General features: G+C 42.3%; 2 protein-coding genes across 6 annotated transcripts in view; one reads left to right on the top strand and one right to left on the bottom strand.

The window, feature by feature from the left end:
- The window catches only part of patj (PATJ crumbs cell polarity complex component), a 78,406-nt gene extending 52,575 nt beyond the window's left edge, over nt 1-25,831 (top strand). For 4 of the 5 annotated variants that reach the window (XM_028999844.1, XM_028999842.1, XM_028999845.1 and 1 more), the window contains exons 31-49: nt 6,108-6,304; nt 7,476-7,567; nt 12,128-12,197; nt 13,812-13,913; nt 14,193-14,282; nt 15,255-15,323; nt 15,539-15,677; nt 16,475-16,581; nt 17,161-17,244; nt 18,104-18,297; nt 18,542-18,689; nt 19,409-19,495; nt 20,032-20,155; nt 20,745-20,782; nt 20,951-21,073; nt 21,196-21,300; nt 23,296-23,399; nt 23,690-23,813; nt 24,147-25,831. In XM_028999844.1, the coding sequence (XP_028855677.1) occupies nt 6,108-6,304; nt 7,476-7,567; nt 12,128-12,197; nt 13,812-13,913; nt 14,193-14,282; nt 15,255-15,323; nt 15,539-15,677; nt 16,475-16,581; nt 17,161-17,244; nt 18,104-18,297; nt 18,542-18,689; nt 19,409-19,495; nt 20,032-20,155; nt 20,745-20,782; nt 20,951-21,073; nt 21,196-21,300; nt 23,296-23,399; nt 23,690-23,813; nt 24,147-24,293 (2,144 nt within the window). In that variant the 3' untranslated portion in view covers nt 24,294-25,831. The remainder of the gene's footprint in view (nt 1-6,107; nt 6,305-7,475; nt 7,568-12,127; nt 12,198-13,811; nt 13,914-14,192; nt 14,283-15,254; nt 15,324-15,538; nt 15,678-16,474; nt 16,582-17,160; nt 17,245-18,103; nt 18,298-18,541; nt 18,690-19,408; nt 19,496-20,031; nt 20,156-20,744; nt 20,783-20,950; nt 21,074-21,195; nt 21,301-23,295; nt 23,400-23,689; nt 23,814-24,146) is intronic. The other variant, XM_028999846.1, reaches the window with a different exon arrangement.
- A 121-nt stretch (nt 25,832-25,952) lies between these two features.
- pdzk1ip1 (PDZK1 interacting protein 1) lies at nt 25,953-27,851 on the bottom strand. Its single transcript, XM_028999848.1, has 4 exons — nt 27,656-27,851; nt 27,122-27,242; nt 26,756-26,842; nt 25,953-26,674 (listed from the first exon to the last, which is right to left on the bottom strand). Exons 1-4 carry the CDS (start codon nt 27,720-27,722, stop codon nt 26,602-26,604), a joined length of 348 nt encoding a protein of 115 aa, XP_028855681.1. The 5' UTR covers nt 27,723-27,851; the 3' UTR covers nt 25,953-26,601.

Below are 27,851 nucleotides of genomic sequence, written 5' to 3'. Positions count from 1 at the left end.
CCATGTCTTTAATTCGCTGAAAACTGTGTGACAACTTTACAATGTGAGAAAAATTTATGAAACTTCTGCTAAAGTCATACATCATACATCTTAGTCCCTCAGACTGTACGTTTTACTGCTCATCAGATTGTATGAAGGGTGCCTGATAAATAGGGCTATAATTCATACAGATGAAGTCTGAACTCTTGAGAAAGTAATTTTTTTTTCTTCTAAGCTCTCATCTTTTCATTCTGGCTTTAGTCAGCTCCCCTTGCGGTTTTTAATGACGTTGTCTGTAGGCTCAAAAGAATGTTACACATTCTTATGGACCTGAGTGCTTCTTAGTGCGGCCCCTTTAAACTACCCAAGAGACACTGAAGCAATTCAAGGTATTGCATTAGAGTGGTTTACATCCTACTTAAATTGAAAGTGGAATCTTCTCTTAATTCTTGTTCCAGGTTGGATGAGTGATGCCTCAAATGTGTGGATTTACACGTAATGTTACACTGTTTTTTACACTGTTTTTTACGTTCCTTTCTAATTGACAACCATTTTTTTTCATTATGGACAATCCTACAACTTGATTAAAATGAATGTATTAAGATTTTAGAGTGGCTACAACCAGGCTCTGGAACATTCTACATCTTACTGCTCTCAATGACAGAACATGGACAAAGGGACATATCATAAGCAGTCAGTCAAATTAGACTTGTTTTGCCTCACCCAATGTTTTATGAATTAAACTGGCAAGGACATGGATAAAAGAATAATTCTGGTGCATTGGATGCAGTGTGCCTTGAAGCACATTTAAGTCCAAATGCCTTTGGTCTTCCTGTCTCCCCCTCTCCCCGGGTCTCGGTTACAGTGGTGTGTAAGTGGTGTTTTATGATCCAGGCCTCTTTGAGCTGCTGGCCACGTCCGCCGTGGAACAGAGGGGAGAATCTAAGTGTCACAGCTGTCAAGATGGGGCTTTTTAGAGCCCAGACCTGGGGCTCAGGATCAACGCTAATGAGCATCACAGAGAGACCTTTCATGATTGTTGGTGTCACGCCATGCTGCAAATGCGGTAAAATAAATTATTTGGAATAATGAATAAATGAGTAAGATCTGTTCTATATTGTTTGGATAGTTCTCAAACTGCTAGAACAGTGCCTTTACATCAGAATGCTGGCGGATTCCAGAATCGTGCTTGAGGAGCAGCAGGTCCTGGACTGATTGGAGATAAATGTGTTTTGCGTCAGAATTTTTTATTTATTATTTTATTTATTTCTTTATTTTTAAAGCATTTGAGAGAGGCAGTGTGCGATGCCCAGCCCTGTCAATGTTTTATTAGGACTATGCTTCATCACTGCTAATACGGTCCTGCAGCTGTCCTGCAACACCAATACCTCTGCGTCAGGAGTACAGTCGTACTCGAACAATGCAGAGCAATGAATGTTTAATAACGCAAATCAATTTCCATTTTGTATTTATAATTTTATTTAAATAAACCCACAGAGTTTGTGATGTTATTAAAGAAGAGCTTTGCAGTACATGAATATTTCCTTGATCACAAATTTTACAATTAAATTTATTTACAGGACAGAGGTTCTATTTAACCCGGTTCCTTTCAGATGTTCTTTTATAAGATACAATACATTTCAAGGCCAACCTATGTTGAGTTCAGTTGATTTGTCAGTAATTTGCATACTGCAGGTCTGCCATCACAGTTTGAAAGTAAGCATTCAGGATTCAATTTGAATACCAATCAAATGTTCAAAAGTAAAGCGTATAATGTGAACAAATCATTTAAACTGATTTAGATTGTGTGCACGGTGGCCAGTAAGTGTAAGAGAGCAACGTCCATGGTCACCTGGCTGTCCTTGAGGACACCTTGTCTCCCTCTGCCCGCTGCTCCCACTCATCTCTGTTCAGCCCAGGTGCAAGTTCTACAGCCAAAGCCAATTTACTGCGCAAACAGAAGCTGCGCTCCCTGCCGAGACGTGACCAGCTCCTCTGAAGAGCCAAGAGAGATTTCTCATTAAAACAGCAGCTGGCTCTGCTTCCCCCACAGATTTGTCTGTGCACCGAATACACGGTCAGATGCTCTTCCTCAGAGGTGTGGAGAGAAAGGTCACGTTCACGCAGGAAGGTCAAGGCCAAAGTAACTTTCTTGCAACTCTCTTAATGCCACCACTTGGCCGTGCTTAGCATCCAGGCTGCTTACGCTGCAAGAGCTTGTTGTTTACCAAGCGCCCACAGCGACAGGACCACTGACGACTCGAAGTGGGAGCCAGCAGTGAAAGATACGATTTATCAGGTTTCAGATAACATCTGGGGTCGATGAGAAAACCGCCAGCCACGAGAGTGTCGCGTTCCCTCCTTCGGCCATGACTCAGGCAGAGTATGGGATAAATTGGTGCTCCAGTGTCCTGCTTCAAGGTGACTCTGCATCAGAGGGACACATTAGCCCTGAGCCTTTACGTGAAATTTAAACGCAGGGGAACAGTTTAAGCTTTGGGAAGCTTTTGAAAATTGAAAAAAAAAAAAAAAAAGGAGGTCACCACTATGATATAAAATTTATGAAAGGTGTTCAATGTTGGTAGGTCTGGGTGCAGGTGTTAAACATACATATTGTGAATATTGATTATTGCCCATATTAATTCAAAAACATTTTCATGTGACTTTTTATTTCTATATCTTTATAAGATTTTGTATCTTAGTCATACAATGCAAACACATGTAACACTATCTATACTGTATACTGGATGCAAAATAGATATTTAAAAATATCTAAATCTCCCTGAACTTGCAACTTACTAAAAATCTAGCTATAGCATGAATGATCTGCTCAATCACTGATCGAACTAACACGTCCACTATACTGGTGACCTCGGGGGGGCTTGGGGTTTCCCCTCGTTAGTGTTCTTTTACCAGCGGGGTGGTGTCCGGCGGTGTTCATAGCTGATTGGCTCGGTAATAGTCCTGTCCCGCCTACTCTTCTGCAGACGGTGCCTTAGGTTTAATTACTCTGCTTGAGGCAGGAAGAGCAGCTGATTACTTGCTCAATTGCCATTCATCTGTTGGCAGGGCTTTGGCTGAATGATGCCATTTTGACAAATTATTTCCTCTTTGACCTTGTATAGTCAGTGAAGGTCACAGATGATACCTGTTAATCTGATTTTCTCAAGATTGATTGGGCTTCTATATTCATCATATTTTCTATCTGTTTGTTTAATCAAGGTTTTTTTTCCCCCATTATTATTATTTCTCTCAATCTCCTAATTTCTCTCTGCTCACCTCTCCCTGCCCACACACACTTACACACTCAGCTCCTATTCCACATTGTGCTGGTAATGGGAGATTGATCTTTCATTTCTGCTTGCTCCCTGGTGCCTTGTTCCAAGAGGTTAAAAGGATGGTGGCTTTTTGTCTTTCTTTTTCCCATGTTAAAAATGACACAGGTCTGTAAGATTAGTCTCCTGCACCATCCAGCAGGGTCTTCTTTGTTAGGGGAGTCATTTTTCCTTAAAACAATTTTCTTTCCTTTTTTGAAACCAGAACAGAGTAATTGATTGGCTGAATGGATACATCTCTTTATATCATTTGATGACTAAGCCTTATACATTGTATAATTGTATTACCTAATCCAGCATTATTCAGTGAATTTAAAGGTTAACCCTCTTCACGTAGAGAGAATATATACTGGAGCAGCTGTTCTTGTTTGTTGTGCAGTAAGTCCTGACCATGCACATTAAAACCAGTTACAGTGAAAACAGCTCAAATAATCACCACTGTGGTGCAGCAGTTGTGCTTAATGGGCCATGGAGCTTATCCAACATAGCCTAGTCTAACTGCCATTTCTCCATCCCTCCAAGATATTGGCCACATTACGCCAGCCATTTTATTTGCCTGAATTTATGTACCTTTTCTAGCTTTTAATTCGTCAGCTCACATGCATAAATGGAGTTGGGAAAAAAAGCAATTATGAGAGGAAGGTCAATGAAAGGTCACCCACCCTGTCCCATCATCAATCTTAATAATGTATTCAGTGGGAAATGTAATCAAAAAAATAAACTACTATTTTTTTTTTTTTTGTAGGATAGGTTTCATTTCTCATTAAAAGCAAGAGGCCTGTAACTGAGACTTTTTTTCATACGTTCAGATGTCCCTCTTTTAACTGCCTCACACCTGCATTCAAATAATTTAGTATGCAGAATTAATGGTAAAGTGCTTTCCCTTAATGGGTTATTCATGATAGATGACCAGCTCATCAATACGACTACTTGGTAGTATCACGGGTGCTTAGACGTATATATACACTACACATCTAGGATCAAGGCACTGGGCCAGCAGAATGAGGAGGTTGATTAAACAGGAGGTGAACTGCCTTTTTTGCGGCTTTGCTCTCATCTCACAGTCATGGGGATTGTTGTTAATGTCAGCTCAGTGGTCCTCAGTGTAGTTGACAGCATAGACTGATGTAGCACTGGAGTGACATTACACAAAGAGCGTGGCCTTTTACAATGCCACTCCAGCAGAGCGCCCTGATCTCTTTAACCTGGCTTCAGTGGTGGACGAGTTACCTCAGCTTATGTACTTGAGTTAAAGTAGAGATACACAATATAAACGTATTTGCCTCCAAATGTATTATACCAGAAGTACGTTGATTTTATTATAGTTCTTATTGTTCTTTTGTTACTTTTGTAAGAAAGCTCTTGCTTAACTAATTTCTGAAATGACTTAACTGTCATTTATAGCACAATTTGAGTGAGATTTACTATATTAACTAGATTTACTATAATAGGAGCTGGTGTTTTTATAAATTCAGAAGAGAGATGCTTATGGGACATTAGGGGGCGGGGCTTGCAATGTTTGTAGCTGTTGCGTTTACCTGCTAAACTTGAAGCTTTTTCTGTTGCACTAAACATGAGAGAAGCATTACGAAATCTTGAAACATCAGGTTTTAATGTCAACTAAAACATTTCACATCTATACATTAATTTGTTTCTAATGTAGACATTACATTAAAAACAATAACCTTACTTGTAATGCACTGATAATATGACATAATATAACATTTTGATTGTCTGCTTTACGGTTTCATTAAAAAAGGTGCCGATTCTCACTGACATTTCCGCAGACTAAAACAGCAGATGCAGCTGCACAGATTGTATGTGTTATTAAATCAGCTGGGGGTTACAAGATACATGAAAAAACAAGTAAAATAGTGAATTACATTAATTAATTACTGTCCACCTCTGCCTGGCTTTACCTTTAACTACCACTCTAGCACATCAGCTGTCTCCATGCTTTACAGATCCTATTTTCGCTGAGCCAGTTGAGGTCCAAATGGTTTCAGAAGAATAAGAGTATGGACTAATGTTTTTCTTGTGGTCAGTATTCTTCCTTCCCTATATGGTTGTGTATTAAAACCTAGAATCTATTTCCACCTAGTAGTCAAAACTTGCTTTGCACAATAGTTTTATTCAATAGTAAGTAAAATTCTGATTTCATCTGGGTACAGAGTGGACCAGCATTCACCTCTGAAAGAATCAATGGTCTTGCTGAAGCAAATCTAACATTTTTAAAGCTGTACTTCAATTGGACATACTGTCATTGAAGTGAAATTTTCTTACAATCAATCAGACATTTTTTTTGATTGTTTGAAGAGATTTTCATTTGGACTGCAATACTGAGAGCCATTATGAATGGGTAATGGCTGGAGTAGATAACGAAGATAATAGCCTTTTGAACATGCTGATATCTTGTGGTTGCTGAATACAACTAAGAGAGAGTGATTATGTGTTGAGTGAAAGTGAAGTGATTGTCGATGTGATTCACTGCAGCGAAGCACACGGTGCACACAAAGAAATGTCATTTCACCCTTGGTGAGCACTAGGCAGCCATGACTGGCACCCATGGAGCAGTGTGTGGGGACGGTGCTTTGCTCAGTGGCACCTTGTCAGATCGGGAACTGGCAACCTTTCTTTGCCACTTCCTTAACCGCTATGCCAACATTGCCCCTTGGCTTCTGTCTGTGTATTTTTGTGTCAGTGCATAAGTTAACTTTAGTTAGAAACCTTCAAACTGGTGTCACTCTGGCATAACTGTGGTCTCTGTGCTGTGTGTCTGTGTGTGTTTGCCAGAACGGATCAGGCAGAGGTATGGGGAGCTGCCGGGAGACCTGTTGCTGGTGGAGCTGGAGAAAGACCGTCAGGGCCTGGGCCTCAGCCTGGCAGGAAATCGCGACCGTGCCTGCATGAGTATCTTTGTGGTGGGCATCACTGCCGGGGGACCTGCCTGCAAAGACGGACGCATCCACGTTGCCGATGAGCTCCTAGAGGTATATAAACGCACACACAAATACAGTGACATCGATATTCTTATTGACAAATACACCACGACAGCCTTCCCTAAGGCTGGCTTTGGTTCAGTAATGTCCTTGTGGCACTATCTCCAGACTGTAGCCAACGGCGCTTCCTCAAGGTACTCTGGGTAATAGTCTTTTCCTGTTGAGCCCACATTCATCCTCTGGGAAAATGAACCATTTCCATCACTGTCAGGCAGATGACAGGCTGTCTGGGCCCCTGTGGACACAGTGAGGGGACAGGCCGTCTGATTTCAGCTGTGGCGCCTGCACTGGATTGATGGAAGGATATTTTTTCCTCTGTCTCTGAGGAGGTCAACAAGGTGCAATGAATCTGGAGGAAAGAGGTCAAACTTTTGCGTGAAGCCTTGACATGCCAAATTGGACATTGACTGAGTTACTGCCAAATTTCCATCAAAACCCCAGGGCCCTGAAGTCTTTGAGTGTAATGGAAAGCTATTCCCCTTGAAAAGTTTTCCTTTAATCGCCGCTGAGTGAAACATAATAGCATGTTCTGTTTTGGTGCCCATCATTTCGCCATTGTTCCCTGACACGTTCCCTCCTGCTCCATTTGTCTTTCTTTAACTGTCTAGCTACATTTCGTTACAACATAATCAATAACAACAATAAAAAAACAAGCCGTCTGCTAGAACACAATGGTATTGGCACACAAACACACTTCTTTTATGAATCGGCAGCCCTTCCAAATATTGTTGCATGAAAGCACCACAAACTGATTGATGTTTTGGCATCGGCCTTGAATAGTGAGATGTGTTTTTCCATGTCGGTCTTGATGACGGTTGCAAATGATTTCTGCACGCCTGTGTTTGTGCCCGGCAGAGTACTTATCAGCTTATCTATTTGCCAATTTAGTGGCATCAAAATTCATCCGCTGGATGTTGCGCAAGCAGCGCCTGCCAAAGTGTGTGAGCTTAATGACCTTTCGCCATTATCCGTCTCCAGTGGACCTGAACACATCACTACGCCTGTAAAGATTTGCCAGCCATTACTGGCAAATGGTTTTGTCAGAGATTAATGGGAAGCTAGTCATTTAATTTCCAGTGCTTTATGTGCGGGGACCCAATCTCAGACAGGTTTCCTAGTTTGTGTCTCTCAAAATCACCATGGGCACTCTTTCACGTTCTAGATCAACAACCAGGTTCTGTACGGCAGGAGCCACCAGAGTGCTTCAGCGATCATTAAGAGTGCTCCCTCAAAGGTCAAGATCATTCTAATCAGGTAAGGACGAGACCAAAGCGACTGCAGAGTGCTGCTGAGGTGTCTGTTGATACTGCATTTGCGCACAAGTTTGCACAGATTGCTACAACTCCAATTGCTTTGATTGCTAATAAAGATTTCAGACATGCCTCTGCATTGTTGACTTGAGTATGGACAGTTGGAGTTTTATTGGCATCCATTTGAAAAGGGACTTTAAGCAGTTGAGGATACAGTACTCTGCAGTTCCCCAGGAAAAGAGTCTTAAGTTAGCAGCTATGATTCAATTGTCACACTGAGATAAAGGAGAATCTGAATCGTATTTATTTATTTAAAAACAAAAAAAATATTTATTTAAAAAAAATAATAATAATGCAACGTTTGCAAGATACAAAAACATGTCATAACCACTCACAGGAGAAGTAGGTGGCATGTACTAGACAGTAAGTGAACATTTTGTCCTTAAAGCGATGTAGCATCTCCAAAAAAAAGTGGGATGTTCCCTGCCAAAAGTGCATAGCTCCAGACCAGTCAAGGTGCCCGTGCAGTTATAACCAGACAACCGCAAAGTCACAGGTTAAAACCCCACTTCCTACCATTGTGTCCTTGAGCAAGACACTTAAACCTGAGTGTCTCCAGGGGAACGGTCTTTGTAAATACTGATTGTTAGTCACACACAATGCAGTAAATACAACAACAACAACAACCTTTGTTTCTTATATAGCCCAAAATCACATATAGTGAAATGGTGTCTCCATGGAAATGTCTGCTTGTAACGTAAAGGGTCAATATTGTTTGTCCCCCCCCTGTGTATTTCTTGGGTTGTCATATTTTTATGGCTAATTGTTGTATACAGGAAAACTTGAAATCTGCATCACATACTTATTTACGTATGTACATATTTATTAGATATGGTTGTGTTTGTGGTTATTGGCTGTGGTTAGTTTCTGTTGGTGGACCATTTATTATCGTCCCTCTTTTGTAGCATCTGACGGGAATAGTTGCAAGGAAAGGTTTCATTTCCACCCATTTGTTCCTTCTTGTCCACACCGCTTTGCCCTTTCTAAATCCCCAGCGGAGATGTTCACTGCTGTGTCTCTTAGGTTGGGAAATAGGGACATTAGCATACCGCTCTATTATACTGGCTTCTACTGGAAGTTAAATGATCAAGCAGCACAACAATGCCTTTGTGTCATGTTGAGTACCCCCCACACCCACACACCTTCCACCATACCTTTGAGACTTTGGGGGTAAAATTGCATCGTGTATGTGGCTTATGTGTGGGCGTGTAGATATGAAGGTGCTGGTGAGCAGATGTTTTAATAATGGCTCGTTTCTGCTGTCCGGCTGGTATAATAATCTCTCTGGAGGAGCGCTCTCTTGCTCCCCTTAATTAAACTCAGTGGGTTGCCTGTGCATTATCTGTGCATCATCAATTTAGATGTTGCTTTAAAATTGCAGGGGAATGCTTCTGTTTGTAATTTTATTCTGCAGCAATGGGATGCTAAATTACTTATGTAACTGGTGTAACCGTTAGTATTTACTTTAGAACTCTTTTCTGAATAACATTTTTTGATGATATTTCAGAATGTATTGTAGAATGAACCTTGTCTAGTAATCAGTTAATCAGTTGTGTGATTTCTGGAAATTGAAATGTCAGCTTCAGACCTCAGACCTGATCTTATATATGTCATCCATAACTAAGGAGATGCCCTGGAGGAGAATGTCAGCAGTAATCATCAGATAATAGATGCGGCCTTTAGGGTGGGTGGGGGCTGATGTGATAAAATTGCACTCATGCGTGTGTCTGATTAGTCCTGTGGGCCGAGCCGAGATTTTACCAACTATGGGATTTCTTTCAGGCAGTAGTGCTCTTTTGATTTATTTTTTTCTTTTTCCTCTTATTTTTTTTTTTTGTTTTCATTTTATTTGAACTCATTTTTGTAGGGGGAAAAAACATACAAAGTACATGTAGCATCCTTTAGTTTGTGTTGACAGATGAAAACCTGAACCAGGTAACATGCCACGATGATGATATGCATTCATATTTTGTTGTGAACACTGAACTGAACATTATACAAATGCTTAACGTGACTGGCATTTGCTCTCATAACAGTGAGCCCTGCTCACATTTTTGCAAGTTTTACCTCACACCTTTATACCTGTATCCTTGTACCACTCTGTACCATTGGCCTGATCCATTCTGCATGCTTGTTCTGCACTTACGTTGACACACAGTATGGCTGGTAGCTGCGGTATAGTTTTATGAACTGTGGAATTCCAATAAAAACTATTTTAATTTGTAAAACCTTCATTTTTAAATAGTTTTTCTATTTGTGAGCTGGCCCATCACTGACCATAAGTAGCTACTCTGCTCATACATTTAATTGTGTATGAGCAGGTTATAACAAAATATGTTCATAAATCAAAATCCTTTTTTGTGAAATTGCCTAATTTTTAGAAGGCATTACAGATGAAAATAAATGGTTACATAACTATACTGAAAACAGTCCACAATAATAAACACAGTTAACCAGCAAACTTTCCTCCGCAGGCCTGATCTTAAGCTGACCTCTGTCATATATTTGACTCAGCCCGTGTTTTTGTCACAGCCGGGCTTCTCACATCCATTTCACATCCTCCCATCCGAACTGTCACACATTTTGATGAAATGTGCACGCTCCGTTCACAAGCGTCAGGGTGAATGTTGACACGTCTGCAGAGCGCTGCACAGGCTGTTGTTGAGAAAATGTTGTGATTGCACTCGGTTCCCCAGCGGTCTGTGGCTGCAGGGCTCTTAGAGCAACAACATAGCTCCGCAGTCAACTATAAATATTGTACGCCAGGTCAGAGGTTGGCTGTAACAGGAAGATGGGAGATCAGGAGGACAAGGGTCTGCGAGCACGTTGCCATGGAAACACCAGGTCGGTGGGAAATGTTTACAGAAATGCGACGGCAGAGCCTAGCGTGTCTTTCCCGATGACCTCAAAGCACTCAAGTTATCATTATACGCCGATATGAGTTAGTGCCATGTGACACACCCACCAGCACCTCTCATGCTGCAACATTACGACCCTGTCAGACCCGCTTTATATCTGCTGTATCTGCTGTGAGACTCATTGAGGCTGTGGATTGAGTCATAAATTCCCTGTCCTCGCATGTCCTCACCTTGACCAAAAAAAAAAACATTATCAGTAATTGGAAAAGGGTTACATATACTGGTGAGAAGTAATAAAGGAGGCAGGAAAAGAAAATGGGAGAAGAGGAGGGTTTTAAGGGGGGGAGGGGGTGCTGGAGGAGGTCCTTGATGATTTGCCATGAGCATTTCATGGGAAGCAGATGCTCGGTGGCATCTGAGGAGTTGTCTGGATTCACGCGCCGGCTCCCCGGCGAAGACACCTGTTCTGTTCATGTGGAAGGAAGAGGGGGACGATGCCCACCCTGGCCCAGGAAGGACACTGGCAGCTCAGCACGTACGCCACAGTTTGCCAAAGGGAGGAGGGCACTGAACGGGGAGAACGTGGAGGCCAGTTTCCGAGGGACTGTGTCCAAGGGCTTCGACGAGGCTTGCTCTGATGACATGTGACAGTTAGGAGGAACTCTGCAGAGATGCCGGCGTTCACCCTTCTCTGTTGCACCGGGTGACACCTTTTCATAATTTATCGCTACACATTTCCACTCCGTGTTGTGCTGTGAGTTGATTTGACGTGCTACTCGTGAAAGTTGACTTAATCAAAATGAATATAGGGGAATTTTCATCACTGTTATCGCTGTGGCAACTTCCATTTGTCTCTGCTGTGGGGGAAATGACTCTGCTGAATCTTTTTACAAATCGATTTGTGCTATCACATCTGTTGATCAGTTGCTTGCATAGTCTGCGTGTGCTGTTGAGCCACTCCCATGCTGTGGGCTGTATCGTCTGTAGGCTGTTTCATACTTCATTCCTTGAGGGACTGTGATTGTGTTCTTGTTAGAGCGTGCAAGAGCGCTGCCTTGCTTTTAGCACAACTGATGCTTCTAGAGCAGAGTTGAGGCAGAATAAACGCATTCACTGGCACTCTTCATTAGTTAAAGTAGGCTCTAGGAATAGTGAATAGGCCTACGTTAGTGATTTGTGTTCTAAGTGGATGAGTGGACTAGGGCTAGGCTATATTTATTATATTTATTGATATGAATATGTAGTATTGCCATATCATTAAGCATATATTTCGCAAACTGTCATTTGTTTTTTTTATCCTTTTGACTGGATGAATTTCGGATTTGAGATACATAAACACTGAATAGAAATCGAAACACTTTACTCTTAGATGGCTTTGCTCACAGTGTGTGTGTCTGTGTGAGTGTGAAAGCATCAATGCTCTAATTTTAAACTTCATCTGCAGATTGAATTTATGAGGCACAGATTTTGTTCATGCAAGTGCATGCAAGTTAAAATAGGTCATGATAAATAAAAATAAAAAAATCTGCACAGCTTGTACTGAAAAGTCCAAATAGTATGAATATTTTTCTTTCTAAATACATAGTCATGTTATATTTAAACTATGGGACTGCTGAATGTATTGACATTTCTTTTTGCTCATGTAGGAATGAAGATGCCATCAATCAGATGGCAGTCGCCCCTTTCCCTGCTCCACCTATTCCCTTGTCCAGTGAGGTAAGTAGAAATCTTTTTAATAGAAAAAGATGCATAATCTTGCTCAAAGAGAAACTGTAAAAAAAAAATAAAAGGAACACAAAAATAAGGCATCCTTGATCTGAGTGAATGAAATATTCTTATTAAATACTTTAATCTGTTCGTAGTTGAATTATTAATAAATAATTATACAAAAATTATTAATTGAAATCAAATTGGATTTGGAGTCGCACTCCTGGATCGTCTGTGGTGCAACGTGGTGTTGGCTGACCGAGTGAGAGGTGATCTCCCAGCTCAGTTGGACTCAGGTCTGGGGCACAGGCAGGCCAGTCCGTAGCATCAATGGATTTGTCTTGCAGGAACTGCTGACACACTCCAGCCAAATTCGGTCTAGCATTGTCTGCATTAGGAGGAACCCTGGGCCAATCGCACCAGCATATGGTCTCACAAGGGGTCTGAGGATCTCATCTCGGCGAACACACAGAGGGGTGTGTGGGGCCTCCCCAAACAAATGCCACCCCACACCATTAACAACTAGGGATGTTGAAATTAATTGTATAATCGATGCATCGCAATGCAGATGTGGACGATTCTGCATCGACGCAGTGCAGAACATAATCGATTACATCGTGATGACGTTTCTTGGTTATTTTCTGGTGGCGGCATAACAACATGTTTAAGTGTTCCCTTTATTTTTTGAACAGTGTATATTATGTGATATTTGACACATTTTTGTGCCAATGGCAATATTTCTTTGACTCAGTGGGTTAAACGGCATGAAGACATTTGAAGCAGGTTACTGGTGTCATGCTGGAACCTCAATAATCATAAAAACATTAACTGTTTTTGATAGATTTTTTTGCACCAAAAAACACAATATATTTTTACACAAAACATTATGAAAGAGAAAATGAAATGAAATATAAACTTAAATAGATTAAAGCCATGAACTTTGTGGTAGGACATATGTGCTTTTTATTATCTGTTGCTTTTTATTTTCAGTTTTTTAAGAAATATGTTCTCCAGTGGTCCATTGGCCTTTATTTAATATGCCACTTTATTTAATAGTTCCATTGCTGAATTGTTTGATTGACATACTTCACAATTGCTGTGATCAAGACAACAAGATTCTAAGCCACTTGGCTACCTCCGTTCACCTGTACAATATTCATATTCAGTATTCTTGTACTCTATTCTCATTCTATATATGTTCTCCATCTCATAATGTGTATATATTTTGCCTCATAATCATTCTGTTATTTATATTGTGTGTTACTGTGTGTGTATGTTTAAATACAGTTTGTTATGTGTTTGCTCTATGATTTGTATGAATATAAATAAGTAAGGATGTTAATGCACAGTTAATATTGTTGGTGTAGATGTTTACATTTACATTTACATTTACAGCATTTACCAGATGCCCTTATCCAGAGCGACTTACAATCAGTAGTTACAGGGACAGTCTCCCTGGAGCAACTTAGGGTTAAGTGTCTTGCTCAGGGACACAATGGTAGTAAGTGGGATTCGAACCCAGGTCTTCTGGTTCATAGGCGAGTGTGTTACCCACTAGGCTACAACCACCCAGATGTGAACTGGTATTAATTACTTTGCTATTTCTGTGTGAATGTGTTGCAGTCACAGTCGAGCACAGTGACTTTGCAGTCCCCTGTTGACCAGCCTGTACCACCAGAGCCTGCACCACCCAGCAGGGACCCTACTGAGTCTTTGCTCATCAAGGTGAGTTTTTTGGAGGTATTCGATCATGAAAAAGAGACTTCAGCAAAGCACTAAAAAATGAGCATACAGATGTTCTCTTCTGAAACTGTTCCCAGCTCCAGTGACACAATATTCAGTGATACAAAACCGCCACTAACATTAAATATGTAACAGGTGCCTCCCGCCCATCTGCTATTTGCAGTGCCAGTCAGCCAGTAGCATTTTTTTGGCTTCTCAGTGCAGCTGAACCTGTATGGCGCTGTTGATGAGATTCCCTGCTGTGTTCTTTTTCCTCTGTAGGAGCCAGTCAGTGCAACCTCCACAACCAGCACTCCAGAGTCTCCAGAGGCACCTTTGAAGAACGTCAAAGAGGGGGAATCTGTGTCAAAGGTAAGGGAGTGCCAAATTCAGCAGTGAAGGCTTGTAGAATCGGTCACTTTATGTAGTTTCTGCATTAATAAAATGTAGTTAATTTGTATGCAAAGGTAGCTGTCCCTGGTGTTGATCCCTGGAGTTAATAGGGCAAAATCTTGATTATGTTTCTTAAGACACCACTGCTCCCATCCACAGGTTACATGCATCACTGAAAGCTAAAAGCCTTAATCCCCTGATCTCAAATATCTTTTATAATAAGAGTGCCTGTCCCTATAATATGAATATTTTAATTGCCTCTGTCAAGCAATACTGTTTAAGTAAGTTAACTATAACAATGGCTGTTTCTTCGCGTCTCTCTGCATTTTATAAGTATGTTATCGCACAACACTCATTTATTTCACACTTTTGCGACATAAGTGAGAAGTGTTTTTTTTCTAAAACATTTATTCATTAATGTATTTATTTTTTATCTATTTATTAATTTCTTTATGTAGTATTTGTATGTATGTCTGTGTGTGTGTGTGTGTGTGTGTGTGTGTGTATCCTAACTTTTTTAAAAATTGTCTGTGTTCCTGTGTTTGTTTTTTCTCCCCCTCTACTATCGAAAATAGTATCAAGTACAATCCTTTGTCTCAAGCTCAAGTTTGAAATTTCAGTATCTTGACAAGCGTAGTCCTCTGCCTTTAATCCATCACCATAGTGAGCAGTTGGCGTCCATGACATGCGCCAGGGGGAGCAGTGTATGGGACAGGGCTTTGCTCAGTGGCTCGACCCGGGAACCTTCTGATTACAAGTCTGTTTTCTTTACTCGCTAGGCCACCACTGCCCCAGTGGTGAGACTTGCTTTAATTTGTCACAATAACCTTGATCTCAGTTCATCAGTTTTTACTGCATCCGCTTTGATCAGGGCAGATTTTTGGGGACAATAAGCCTTATTGCCTTCACCAACTTCATATCTCATCTATTTAATTCAAACTTTTTTCTCAGAAGGTGTTGTCACAGGAGAAAGCTGTCGAGTTTCCCACCGAACCTCCCACTAGACCGGCTACTGAGCTGGTGAGTCTGCGGACCACAGGACAATGAGATGCCTGAATCTCTTGCCCTGCTACATGCACCCTGTCTGCTATCATTACGCTATGAAACTGCACACCAGAGACATCAGAGTTAAAACAAACAACAAACAGTGTTGTTGTGTTTGTGTGTGTGTGTGTGTGTGTGTGTGTGTGTGTGTGTGTGTGTGTGTGTGTGTGTGTGTCTGTGCATGTACACAGTCTCCCAGCCTTCCAAAACCATCGCATAACTCCAGTACACCCACTCCCGTGGGCTCTCTCGAAGTCCCTGTCTCCCTCCCGACAGCAGTGACTGTGACGCCCTCCTGCATCAGCCCAGACTTTGAGTTTTGCAGCAAAGGTAAGGTGTCCTAATACACGCAACTGTACTGCACTCAGAAGAAACAGAAGGCATGCCCACACACACAGAATATATATCAGAAGCTGGTATTCAGTTTGTCAGAAACACCCTTGTACAAGCTGTGAGGAACTTTGATTTCGAGGAATGCTTGTGTGCTATGTGAGGTTTAAATGTCCTCACATAATCAACAAGGTAATAATTAGATATTTGGTTGATTACTTTTAAGTCTAAAGCTAACATCAGGAAAGGTAATAACAGATGTGTTATGCATATATTACATGTTTATTACACTAGCACCTGTGTACTTATGCAGTCTTTTTATTTGCCTTCCCATATCTCTCTGCTTCTCCTAATTAGTTTGGTTTGCCTCCAGCCCTGATCTGATTGTTTCAGTCAGGTGGACTGGCGTATGCCTGAGGCAGGTTTCTTCTTGTGATTGGGTACCGCAGACATGGAGGAGAGGATCACAATTTGTTTCATGATTGAGCATGTTTGCCTCCAGCCAGCCAGTCCCTATATCCCGTGCATGATCAACAGGGTGCTGTATGTGTAATAAGCTCTGTGTCTGAATGGAGAGAGTAGCACATCTTATCTGCTACTGACTACTTATCCAGGAATTAGAAGCCAGCAAATAATTAAAATGATGGTAGTTTTCAAAATGAGTTACCCAGCCATGTGCTCATTTAAAAAAGCACTTGCATCTATGGTCTTCTTAATGAGTGTTTAATGCTTGGTAATTGTTCTCAAATCGAAAATTACATTTCACTGTTCTCACACTTCTCCACTCTCTCTCTCAGATCCTGCCACATGCCCCATTGTCCCTGGGCAAGAGACGATCATTGAGATCTCCAAAGGTCGCTCTGGGCTTGGCCTCAGCATTGTAGGCGGCAAAGACACCCAGCTGGTACAGTGTTTTAAAATCGGACCTCAAACTGATCTCATTCATGCAGAATTAGTTGAAGTTGAAGTTTGTTGTTATTTGCTGCTTACCACATAAGAATAAGAAAATGTTGCTTATTAGAAGGGCTAGAGCTGGACTGCAGTCAGTGTCAGTTGGCTGTAATTATGGTATTACTATATTATGTATATAACATGTCCATACATTTAGTTTCACAGGTCAATCACACTAGGTTCACGACCTTTTTTATGCTTTACTGAACAGGGCCAGTACACCAGTTTTTGCCCAAAGCTACATTTTTCAGACTCTACTGCCTGAGGCCATGGCAGTACACAGACCTGGTGCTGAATTACTGAAAAAGCTACTTACTTTTTTTTTTTTTTTTTTTTTACTGAAACTTTTGATGTTTTTCAAAGCTTTTTGTCTTATTTAAAGACCTGTGCACTTCCTGTCCTTTTAGTTCTTTAGAACTTTCTGTCTTTTTCGCCACCTTTATTGTATTATTTTAGTGGATGAATGGCAGCACTAATATAATATACATTTGCCCTTTCTTACTCTCACACACACCTCTTTTTTTCCCTTCAGGATGCCATAGTGATTCATGAGGTGTATGAGGAGGGGGCAGCAGCACGGGATGGCCGTCTGTGGGCCGGAGATCAGATCCTGGAGGTGAGGACTGATTCCCTTGTCAGAAGAGGGTGTAACATCTCTCATCCCATGAATGACATAGTAATAATGTATGGTCCCCTTTACGGCCCCTTTAACAATTGAAGCCTGATTGTGGCAATGCCTCCCTCTAGTGGATCATAAAGAGCACTGCAAGGTTGTAGGAATATCTGTTTTTTTTTTTTTGCCTAGTTAGCAGCAGTTTGAAGATAGATGTGTTTTTGTGTTGAAACTTGTCAAGCCATTAGGAAACATCTCTAATGACTGATAGAAATAGCATTATTAACTGAAATTTTTATCTAGATGTTATAATGAAATAACGTGCATTTTTCTCTTTCAATGTATACAATTTTAGAATATTCAGAAGCCCATATTCTCACTGGCAGCTTTGAATCACACTCACTTTGTGCATTTGGCACTTTCATTGATTAATGTTGCTTTGTTCATTATGTAAATGATGAACAGTGGTGGCCTAGCGGGTAAGTAAGCGTACCCATAATTGAATGGTTGCCAGTTCGAATCCCGAGCCGCCAAGGTGCCGCTGAGGTGCCAATGGTGAGGAGCAAAGCACCGTCCCCACACACTGCTTCCCAGTCGCCTTTCATGGCTGCCCACTGCTCAACAAGGGTGTTGGGTTAAATGCAGAGGACTCTGCAGTGGTGGCCTAGCGGTTAAGGAAACGGACCCGTAATCAGAAGCTTGCCGGTTTGAATCTTTTTTCATTTCATAAAGTCATTCAGGGATCCATTGGAATCTGCCTGTTCTCCTGGGGTCATCGTGTCCTCTTGAAGTCCAGCATGTTAGAAGCTAATGTGTGCTCTTACCTTGTTTGTGTCTTCTCTTTTGTTGTCTGTCTGTGTAGGTGAATGGTGTTGACCTCCGCAGTGCATCACATGAGGAGGCCATCGCCGCTCTCCGACAGACTCCAGCCAAAGTGCGCCTGACAGTTCTGCGGGATGAGGCCCAGTACCGAGATGAAGAGAACCTGGACGTGTTCCCTGTGGAGCTGCAGAAAAAAGCTGGCAGGGGCCTGGGCCTCAGCATCGTTGGCAAGAGGTCAAGGATTAATACCAAAAGCAGCACTTAACTTTGTAATTGTGTTTTATTGTAACGCTAATGATGCTTGCAAAGGAAACTAGTTAATGGTTTTATCTTCTAAATGTCATTTAATAGCACCAATTAGCATCTAGCAACCAGCATCAAATTATTTGTCAAGGTCGTATTTCTGTGCCCATAATGAAGCATAGCTGACTTTCACTGTCATTTGTTCTGCCTTCTCTTCCCCCCTCATTTGCGGTAGGAATGGCACTGGTGTGTTTATCTCAGATGTGGTGAAGGGAGGAGCAGCAGACCTGGACAGTCGCCTGATGCAGGGTGACCAGATCCTGTCTGTAGACGGAGAGGACATGAGGCAGGCATCCCAGGAGACAGTGGCTGCCATCCTCAAGGTGAGCAGCAAACCAAGCAGAAAAGCATGGCCAGCTTACACTAATACTCCCCAAATAGGATTACATGAAAAAGGGTTTTACCTCCAGACTGTGCTACTGGTTTTAACCACCAGATGTCGCCACTGGGCTTTTAATGAATGCACCTGAACCACTGTGGCTCAGTAAATCAGAATGAGTATTATGTTTGTTGGCCACACACAAGGAATTTGGTTCTGAATGTTGTTGTCTCTCAAGCAACACATTACGATAAATCATATCAATAGAATATGAAATGTACAGTATTTAGAATGCAATACACATAAAGTGTAACAAACAAATAATGTGTCTAATAATATAATAACAAACAAATAATGTGTCTAATAATATAATAACAAACAAATAATGTGTCTGTGTCAGTCTTTGTAGTTCTTCCTTGTAGATCTTTCCAGCCTGTATTTGCTCTCTAGAGATCAAACTCAAGTTGTTCCTAGGCCTGTAATCTTTATAAGAGCATCATCGCAGGAGTCAAAGTTCTGAGCAATGTGATTAGTCACGTAGTCCTGAGAATGTTTTGACTTGTAGTAGAAAGGGAGTCATACCCCATAGAGGAACTGGTTCAGGTGGTGACGTGCAGAGTCTGTGGAGTTTAATTCCAGCAGTGCCCTGGTCGGCCTTAGTTGTTGCTGTGTGATGGCCTGGTTGCGTTAGTCACCTGCCCTTCCATGCACTGTGCCCTGCAGTGTGCCAGGGGGAAGGTGCAGCTGGAGGTCGGCCGTCTGAAGGCAGCTTCCTGGATCTCATCCAGACGCACGTCCCAAGGGAGCCAGGTTTGTAAGTGAAGAGGAAGGGGCCTGCATGTCTCCCCCTCCTCTTCCTCCTCATGCGCACTCATCCCCTGCTCCCACTCAGAGCTGCATGCCCACGCTACTCACACCTAACCAGGCTGTGACTGCTCACTCTCCCCCTTCACCCTCTCATATCATCTCACTCCAGCCTAGATGGGAACCAGTGGGATGGACAATAGGACATATGGGGTGCTTGTAGCCTAGTGGGTAACACACTCGCCTATGAACCAGAAGACCCAGGTTCAAACCCCACTTAATACCCTGAGCAAGCCACTTAACCCTTAAAGTCTCCAGGGGGGGACTAATGATACTCCCTGTAACTACTGATTGTAAGTTGCTCTGGATAAGAGCGTCTGATAAATGCTGAAAAAAATGTCAGTTACTCACAACGACTCTATAACTACACAAGTTTATGTGCGCGTCGTGTCAGTATAGACCTTTGTGAATTAGAGGTTTTGAGGACCTCTCTCGTGTCATTGGGTCCATGTTGAACCCTGTCCCTCTGCCTCTCTCTGCAGATGAGCCACGTGAGTGCCAGCAGCAGCAGCACCATGTCTGTGCCCACAGCCAACATCCCACTGTCAACACAGGCTGTCAGCAACAGCAGGAGGCCTGCGGCCGAGTTGTCCTGCAAGAGCTCAGGTACAGCGAACACGGGATCGGTAACAGTGATTTATTCCCCACTGCCGGATTATATCGGCAAATACAAACCATCCACAAAAGTTCATTACGATGGATAGAGACAAGTGGGAGGCATTTATTAAAAAATACAATATACCGTTATTTTAATGAGGAATTAATAACAAAACCCTCAAATATGTTGTTTCCAGTTGGCCATTTGTTTTGTCATCTTGTGTTTTCTTTAATTTCAGTTTGTATATGGTGTGAATTTGAAAGTTTTAAGTGCTTCTCATAAAACAAACCATTGAAAGGACACTTTGGCTTAATATTTGATTTTTATCAGCCTTTAATGCGCTACAGGACACTGTTAATTTACTGAGAACGATGGCAATTACATGAAATGAGACAGCAGACAATACGATACGCTGTTTCTCTTCTCATTTCATCACCTCCGAATTAGTGGCGCTTGACGATAAGACTAATTAACCTGAGCTGATGTTTGTCTGGGGGGGTGTGTGAAGCCCCTCTCAGGTGGTGTAAGATGAGAACGCGAGCGTGAGACTCTTGTGACTGGTGTGTGTGTGTGTGTTGTCTCTCTCTGTCCCTGCAGGAGCAGACGGCGGCCTCCGCACCGTGGAGATAACGCGCGTAAGGAACCTGATTATTGTGGCACGCATTCAACCTGACGCCAGCGGCACTACTGTGACACAATTTTCTGATCCCGCGCTCGTGATTATGTTCTGTTGTGTCCCGTATCAGGCATGTTGCTGGTGAGCTCTCGTTGTTTCGCTCGTTCACGCGCTTCCTCTCTCGCAGGGTCCCAGCGATGCTCTGGGTATCAGTATTGCAGGCGGAAAGGGCAGCCCGTTGGGTGACATTCCCATCTTTGTTGCCATGATCCAGGCCAACGGTGTGGCAGCGCGAACACATCGACTCAAGGTTACAGTGCATTTCAAGTTTTGCCATCGCAAAAGAAACTTGCTGCAGGACAATTCATTCTTACTAATTTCACATTCAAATCACAGGGGGGGAAATGCTAAAACAAAGCATGTCTTCCACAGGTGGGGGACCGCATTGTGAGCATCAACTCTCAGTCTCTGGATGGTCTGTCCCATGGCGAGGTGGTCAACATGCTTAAAAACGCTTATGGCAACATTAGCCTACAGGTGATATTTCTCTTCTTCTTGGCAGAAAATAACACCTATGTTTCTTTTGCCAAATCAAGCTTCATTTTACATTATGCATGTTGAAATAGATATGGTTGACAGGTTGTGTGTGCAGTCATGTGTGTGAGTGAAAATTCCAACCTGAACGATGACCATGTTCGCACACATTTAGTCATTTCGGTGAAGAAGCCAATATTTTTTAATTCAGCACATGAATTGTCACTTCACATTAATACTGCTGACTCACATTACTGTGTGCAAATTAAGATTATGGTATTCTTCCCCAGGGCTTTTGAGGCTTAATGCTAAAGGAAACATATTTGTCCCAAAGCCGGAGGAATTTACTTTATGTACTAATATGACTGTGTTCTTTTCACTGAATAATAAAGGGAAAGAAAGTGAAAGTGAAGTGATTGTCATTGTGAAACCCTGCAGCACAGCACACAGTGACACAATGAAATGTGTCGTCTGCTTTTAACCAACACTCTTGGTGAGCAGTGGGCAGCCATGACAGGTGCCCAGGGAGCAGTGTGTGGATGGTGCTTTTCTCAGTGGCACCTTGGCGAATCAGGATTCGAACTGGCAGCCTTCTGATTATGGCCACCACTGCCACTGTATGGTCTAATTTATTAGATTTCCGTGGGGTATTTATATATTGATTTTAAGCCCATAATACAAAAAAATAATAATAATTAAAATCCATAGTACAGTGGTACAGTATTTGAATGGTTTTTGGACTGGCATTTATGAATGTGTGCTTGTGCTGTCAACCAATGTTGTAATGTGCTGTAGTGTTTGTAAATTTTATACATGTAGGTAAATGGTGGGTGACTGTAGTGTGTGTGTGTGTGTGTGTGTGTGAAAGTGGTTGGTGCTGTGTCACTGGGCCATCGAGCTGCTGTTGTGTTATCAGCTCCCTGCAGCTGGCTGGCGGTTGTGCTCGTGCTGGGAGATAATCCCAGCCCTTTATGCAAATGCGGTTTTATCTGCTGCTCTCCAGGAGGAATGCGGCGGTTTTTAACACGGGGAGCCCAGTCTGCACGCCGCTGATTACGCCTCCTAGGAGCACAGTTACTGTTTATTACGCTTCTCCCCTCTCTCTCTCTCTCTCTCTCTCTCTCTCTCTCTCTCTCTCTGTCTGTCGCACACTCTTACACACATGTCGGTTTTTGTCCCTGTCATATGCGCAGTGGATTCTGGATTTACTTGGACATGGAGAAACTCGCTAGGAATTTTACATTAGATACAGTGTAAATATGGAGGAAGCCATCGTGCATGGCTCCCTCCCTCCTCAACTGCATTCCCATAATGCATTTCTCTGTCTTGCTTGCTCTCCCTCTCCTATGAAGGTGTGTCAGCGAGATAAGTGCAGACAATGGCTGGGGAGTGTTCCACTGCCTTGCTCATAGAGTCGGCAAGCCATTCGTTAATTAGCCTCTTGTTTTTTGTTGTTGTTGTTTTTTTTTTTTTTTTAAATAGCCTCTGTTAATTAAATATGTAAATTAATGTATACATATATAATTATTTTAATAAGATCCTAATGCCTGCCAGTGCCCTGCCAGCTGTCACAGGGTTTAATAGAAGGGGAAAATAAAGTAAACAAAGGCATTTTTACTTTTCCCGCAATGAAGGCGAGCGATGGTGCGGTTTGGCAGAGATTCCGATGGCCAGCGCCCCCCCTGCCTGCTACAAACCGCAGTACAGATGGGAACACACACATATATATGTTCTCTCTACTGCACTTGTTCGAATCAGCCTCGGCTCTCTGTGTATATGAGTTCTTATTTTGTTAACGTATCGGAATAGCATTCATAGATCACAATTAATTACTTGAATAATAACAACAAACTAATGAACACCATGACTATGGTCCACTGCAGAACTGTGTGGGTTAAATTAAAATTTACATTTAAGCTGTGTGTGAATTCACTCCTTTGTGTGTGTGTGTGTGTGTGTGTGTGTGTGTGTGTGTGTGTGTGTGTGTGTGTTTGGCAGGTGATAGCTGACACCAACATCAGTGCTATTGCCAGTCAGGTGGAGAGCATGTCCACCAGCTCCAGCCTCAGCAACAACACGGCGATTCAGAACAGTGAGACGGAGTGAGTCTTAGGTCCTCCTTGCTGTGTGCACACTGCTCTGTACGACCTCTTCTGTCACCTGACCTCCAGCTTTTGCACGGGGTTGCAGAAAAAAAATCCTAACATTATTACATATTGTGTATATAATAGCATTATATTTGAATAAAAATACTATTGTGTTAAGAGAATAGTTGTACTACTGTATGTTTTTTAGGATTAGAACATTATACAATGCCATTTGTCTTCAGTAATACACTTTTGTGCCATTTTAAACGTGTGTTGTTTTTTTTTTCTTTTTTCTTTTTTGCCAGACCTCCAAAGCCAAACAACATTACACTGGAGAAAGGCAGCGAGGGACTTGGCTTCAGCATTGTGGGTGGCTATGGCAGTCCCCATGGGGACCTGCCCATTTATGTCAAAACTGTCTTCAGCAAGGTAATTCATGTGTGAAGTGCAACTTAAAAATCCTAAAATCATAATAAATTTGCATTGTGAGAAACTGAGACCCAGGAAGTGGAATGGGAATAAAAGATGCTTTGACGCAGCTGAAATAAATATAACATTATGACCACCAGGGGGCGGTTAATTAACAATCAGATAAAAATGCCTGAAGTATCAGACCTGTTTGATCTTCCTGTTTTGTCATGTTTTGCTCATGTTAGTATTCATTGGCAGTTTGTGACTATTTTAGATAGCCAGTTATATTAATATTAGAGAATTTAGTATCAGTTATATTGATAATAAAATGACTGTCTAACTGACCTGCAGGGGGCAGCAGCAGTGGATGGGCGTCTGAAGCGTGGTGACCAGATCCTAACTGTGAATGGCGAGAGCCTGGAAGGGGTGACACACGAGCAGGCCGTGGCAATCCTGAAGAAGCAGCGGGGCGCGGTCACCCTGTCCGTACTCTCCTAACCACCAGCTCAGACTCCCAGGGACCACAACAACGCACTCGCTGCCCTGTTGTAGGACCAGTCGGTCCCCCAGAGACTCCTGAGGACGTCAGCACTTTTCCTGAAGTCTTGTCCCCGCCTTCAGCCCTTTAAGTATGCCGTTTGCCAGCAGAACTTCCTCTGTGCACAACAGAAAACCTCCACTCCCCACGGTGGGCTGCTACATAAAGGGAAACTCTCACTCGTGAGAATCTGGACAATGAAACAGAAAGCACAAATACCCAGAAGGGACAGTCCACAGCAGAGACTTACTGCCTTCAGGTGAAGATTTATGTGAACAAAAGAGCATTTTGCCTTCTCATTTCTATGAGCATCCCTGTTCATTCAGAAACACACATGGATACACACACACACACGCAAATGGCCATTATCTCCATCTCCTGGTTGAACCTGGCCTTAACACCCCAGAGAATTTAATAATGATGGACTAGTGACGTACCATGACCCTGATTAGAAGCTGGAAAACACATTGCGTGTCTTACTGCGTGGACCTGAGGAATCTGAGGAGGATCTGTAGACACCATTGCTGACTATTGCCTCTGTTTGTCTGTCTGTCTGGCCTGCCAGTAGATATTTTAATATTTCTGTGCTTTGTCCTGATGTCAGAAACATTGTAAGCTTCCCTGTGCTGCTTTTAGAGCCATATTTTTATATCGGATCCTTTTCATGTATATTTTTTTTTAGTTCATACATTTCAGTTTCATTTTTTTTATGATTTTTTTTAATTTACTGTAGCAATAGTGTCGTTGACCAGCAAGTTTCATGTACGGATAATTATAAATGATCATTTAATATATAGAATTTAAAAGAATTTATGTGAAATCATTCATAATGTCCTGCAGCTCCTGGTTTTTACACTTTGCCAGCTGTGTGAAGTTCACAATGCAAGGATATCCTGCTCCAAATGCTGTCCTCCCCACATGTCACACTGACACACATACACACACACTCACACACACACACACACACACACACACAGGAAGTCACACACTTTTCCAATCCATGTATTTTTTTTTTTTCTGCAGGGGACTCTTTAACCAGTTCTGGCTAAGGGGAGTGGTACTGATCACGATACAGAGACTGCGACTGAACAGAAAAATTCCCTGCATTTCATTTGTTTTACCCCTCAGAGACCTGCTTGCTTTTTAATCCCTTTAAAAGAAACAAATTCAAGATGCTGCTGCAGAACTTGCACCACATCAGACTGATAGTCTTCCTCCTTCCCTCCTCCTTGTTCTACATTCCTCACATCTGTCAGTCTGCCTTCGCTCTGTCTTCATTTTAAACATGGTGGTTACTTTTGAAACTGGCGTCGGGTTGCTTTCGTGAGGGATGTGATGTCAAAAGAGAAGCGTGATGTCTTTTCCTGTCCCGAGTGGGACTGGTCGTGCCACTTCGCTGTGTTCATCCATGCCAGTTGAGTGTAAATCATGGTTTCACATCCAAAGAAGTCAAACAGGAAGAGAATATGGTGTAATAATAAAATGGATATGAACTTTGCAAGTGTGCATTCCTTTGCTTCTTAAAAATGAAAGAAATAACTGATGTTGCTTTAATAAATCAGAATATTTCAGTTTCACTTTGATTATAATAAACAAAGGTTATTTCAAAACCACTCACATTGGTTGTGCAAAAAAACTACTGTCTTTATTTAAAACTCTTTAAAAAAGGTTTTTAAAAGGCATGAATTGTGTCATCGATATTTTACCATAATCAGGTAGGAAACATTTTAACTGCCACAGCCTGGAATTTGTCGGCAACTATTAAGCTGGACATTTGTCTTAATATGCACACATTCTGTTCAGATGAAATATATCTGATACCTGGTTGCCATGCTTCATGAGGACTTATTGTAATATCATCGTTAATACTAGTTATTTATTACAATTATCACGCAAAGACCATTTTCAGTGAAAGCCACTACTGCAAATTGAACTCTCAGTTCAATAACAAAAATATCCTATAGAATGGGACCATCGGAAGTGTTACTGTATGAATGTTGCTGGCTTGAGCAGCTACTGAGACAGCATCATTAGACCGCTTGACAATTATGATGTTTTTAGCATGTGTGTGAAACTGTAAAGAATGATCTAAATTGCTGTTCCACAAATCCTTACAAAATCAGATCATCAGTTTGACATTGTTTTGTCTAAAAGGAAATTTGTGCGAAGGCGTGTTTCTTGTGGTTCCATAAATATAACAATTCACCATAAAGGGCCAGAACACAGGCAGGCCGGTGCCAGGTGGAGTGTTTCAGGCCAGCCGCCTTTTCACATGACTGTGGTGGCGTCCTCCACGGCGTAGGCAGCGACGTTTTCATACGCGTCCCGATGGTCTCTGCTCCTGAAACACGAGCACTTGTCCAAAAACACGATTCTTTTTCAACACTTGTGGACGTTTATGAGTATGGAAGGGCAGGCTTACCTGACTGCTTCCATCGCTCCATCGTATGTAGAGCCGTTGGTCATGGCGTAGTCACAGGCCTCGGGGGAACCCGCCTTAGTTTCGTGACTTGGCAGAAAAAATGATTCATTAAAACTAAGTCTGGCTACCATAAATAATAATAATAATAAAGTGAAGTGATTGTCACATGTGATACACAGCAGCACAGCACACGATGCACACAGTGAAATTTGTCCTCTGCATTTAACCCATCACCCTGAGTGAGCAGTGGGCAGCCATGACAGGCGCCCGGGGAGCAGTGTGTGGGGACGGTGCTTTGCTCAGTGGCACCTCAGTGGCACCTTGGCGGATCGGGGTCATGGTCGAATACTTGATCCTGTGATTTACCTGGGCTCCTCACACCAGGCCTTATTGGCGAGGAAAGCGACAAAAACGAGGAAGAGGAAAACCACCACGGCGATAATTCCCATCAGCCAGCTGGGCAGCGCTCTTTCCACCTCTGTGGTACCTGGACAGAGGGGACGAAATCCTTCTAAACCACAACATTTACAACACGTTTACGGGACGGACATGACGTTGTTGTTTTGGGAAGACATTTTTAATGGAATGCCTGAATAGTGTGGTCGTGGAGAGTTGCATGATCATGCGCTGGACAGGTCCTAACGGTACGGATTTCCGTATTCAGAACGGCGGCAGGATATAAAATTCCTGGATTTGTGTTTCATCTCATCTAATGATTTACTCCATTGTTTCTGCCCAACGGCATTTTGTACAAATGAAGAGCCTTGACATACTTCAAGTTTCCGGCACAGCCGAGCACTTGACGTGACGAGCCCTTTCACCTTCTCCTCGTACGCAAAGCCATGCACCTTCTGTACAGGAAACATCCAGCAGTAATAAGTGCAGTTAAAACCTCCCTACCTGCTTGAGCTGCAGCCAGTCCCAGGATAAGGACTATCTGGGACAGAGCGATGGTGACTTTCCCCATGGCGAAGCGAGACGCCGGAATTCAAACAGCAGATCGGTCCCCTGGTGAGCTCTTCACATGAAGAACATTGTCCTGCGATGCCGAGCGAACAGAAGAAATATTCGTACGCAGCATCTGGCCCTGGCACAG

This window comes from Denticeps clupeoides, chromosome 13, assembly GCF_900700375.1.
Source record: "Denticeps clupeoides chromosome 13, fDenClu1.1, whole genome shotgun sequence".
In the NCBI taxonomy this organism is placed as follows: Eukaryota; Metazoa; Chordata; class Actinopteri; order Clupeiformes; family Denticipitidae; genus Denticeps; species Denticeps clupeoides.
Note: the sequence above shows the minus strand (reverse complement) of the source record. Positions and strands in the feature narration are given on the sequence as shown.

Coding starts and splice junctions, on each gene's coding strand:
- pdzk1ip1 (XM_028999848.1), bottom strand. CDS start 27,722: ATGGGGAAAGTCACCATCGCTCTGTCCCAGATAGTCCTTATCCTGGGA. Junction 27,243..27,655: donor ACTGGCTGCAGCTCAAGCAG/GTAGGGAGGTTT, acceptor CCCTCTGTCCAG/GTACCACAGAGGTGGAAAGA. Junction 26,843..27,121: donor GCCTGGTGTGAGGAGCCCAG/GTAAATCACAGG, acceptor TTTTCTGCCAAG/TCACGAAACTAAGGCGGGTT.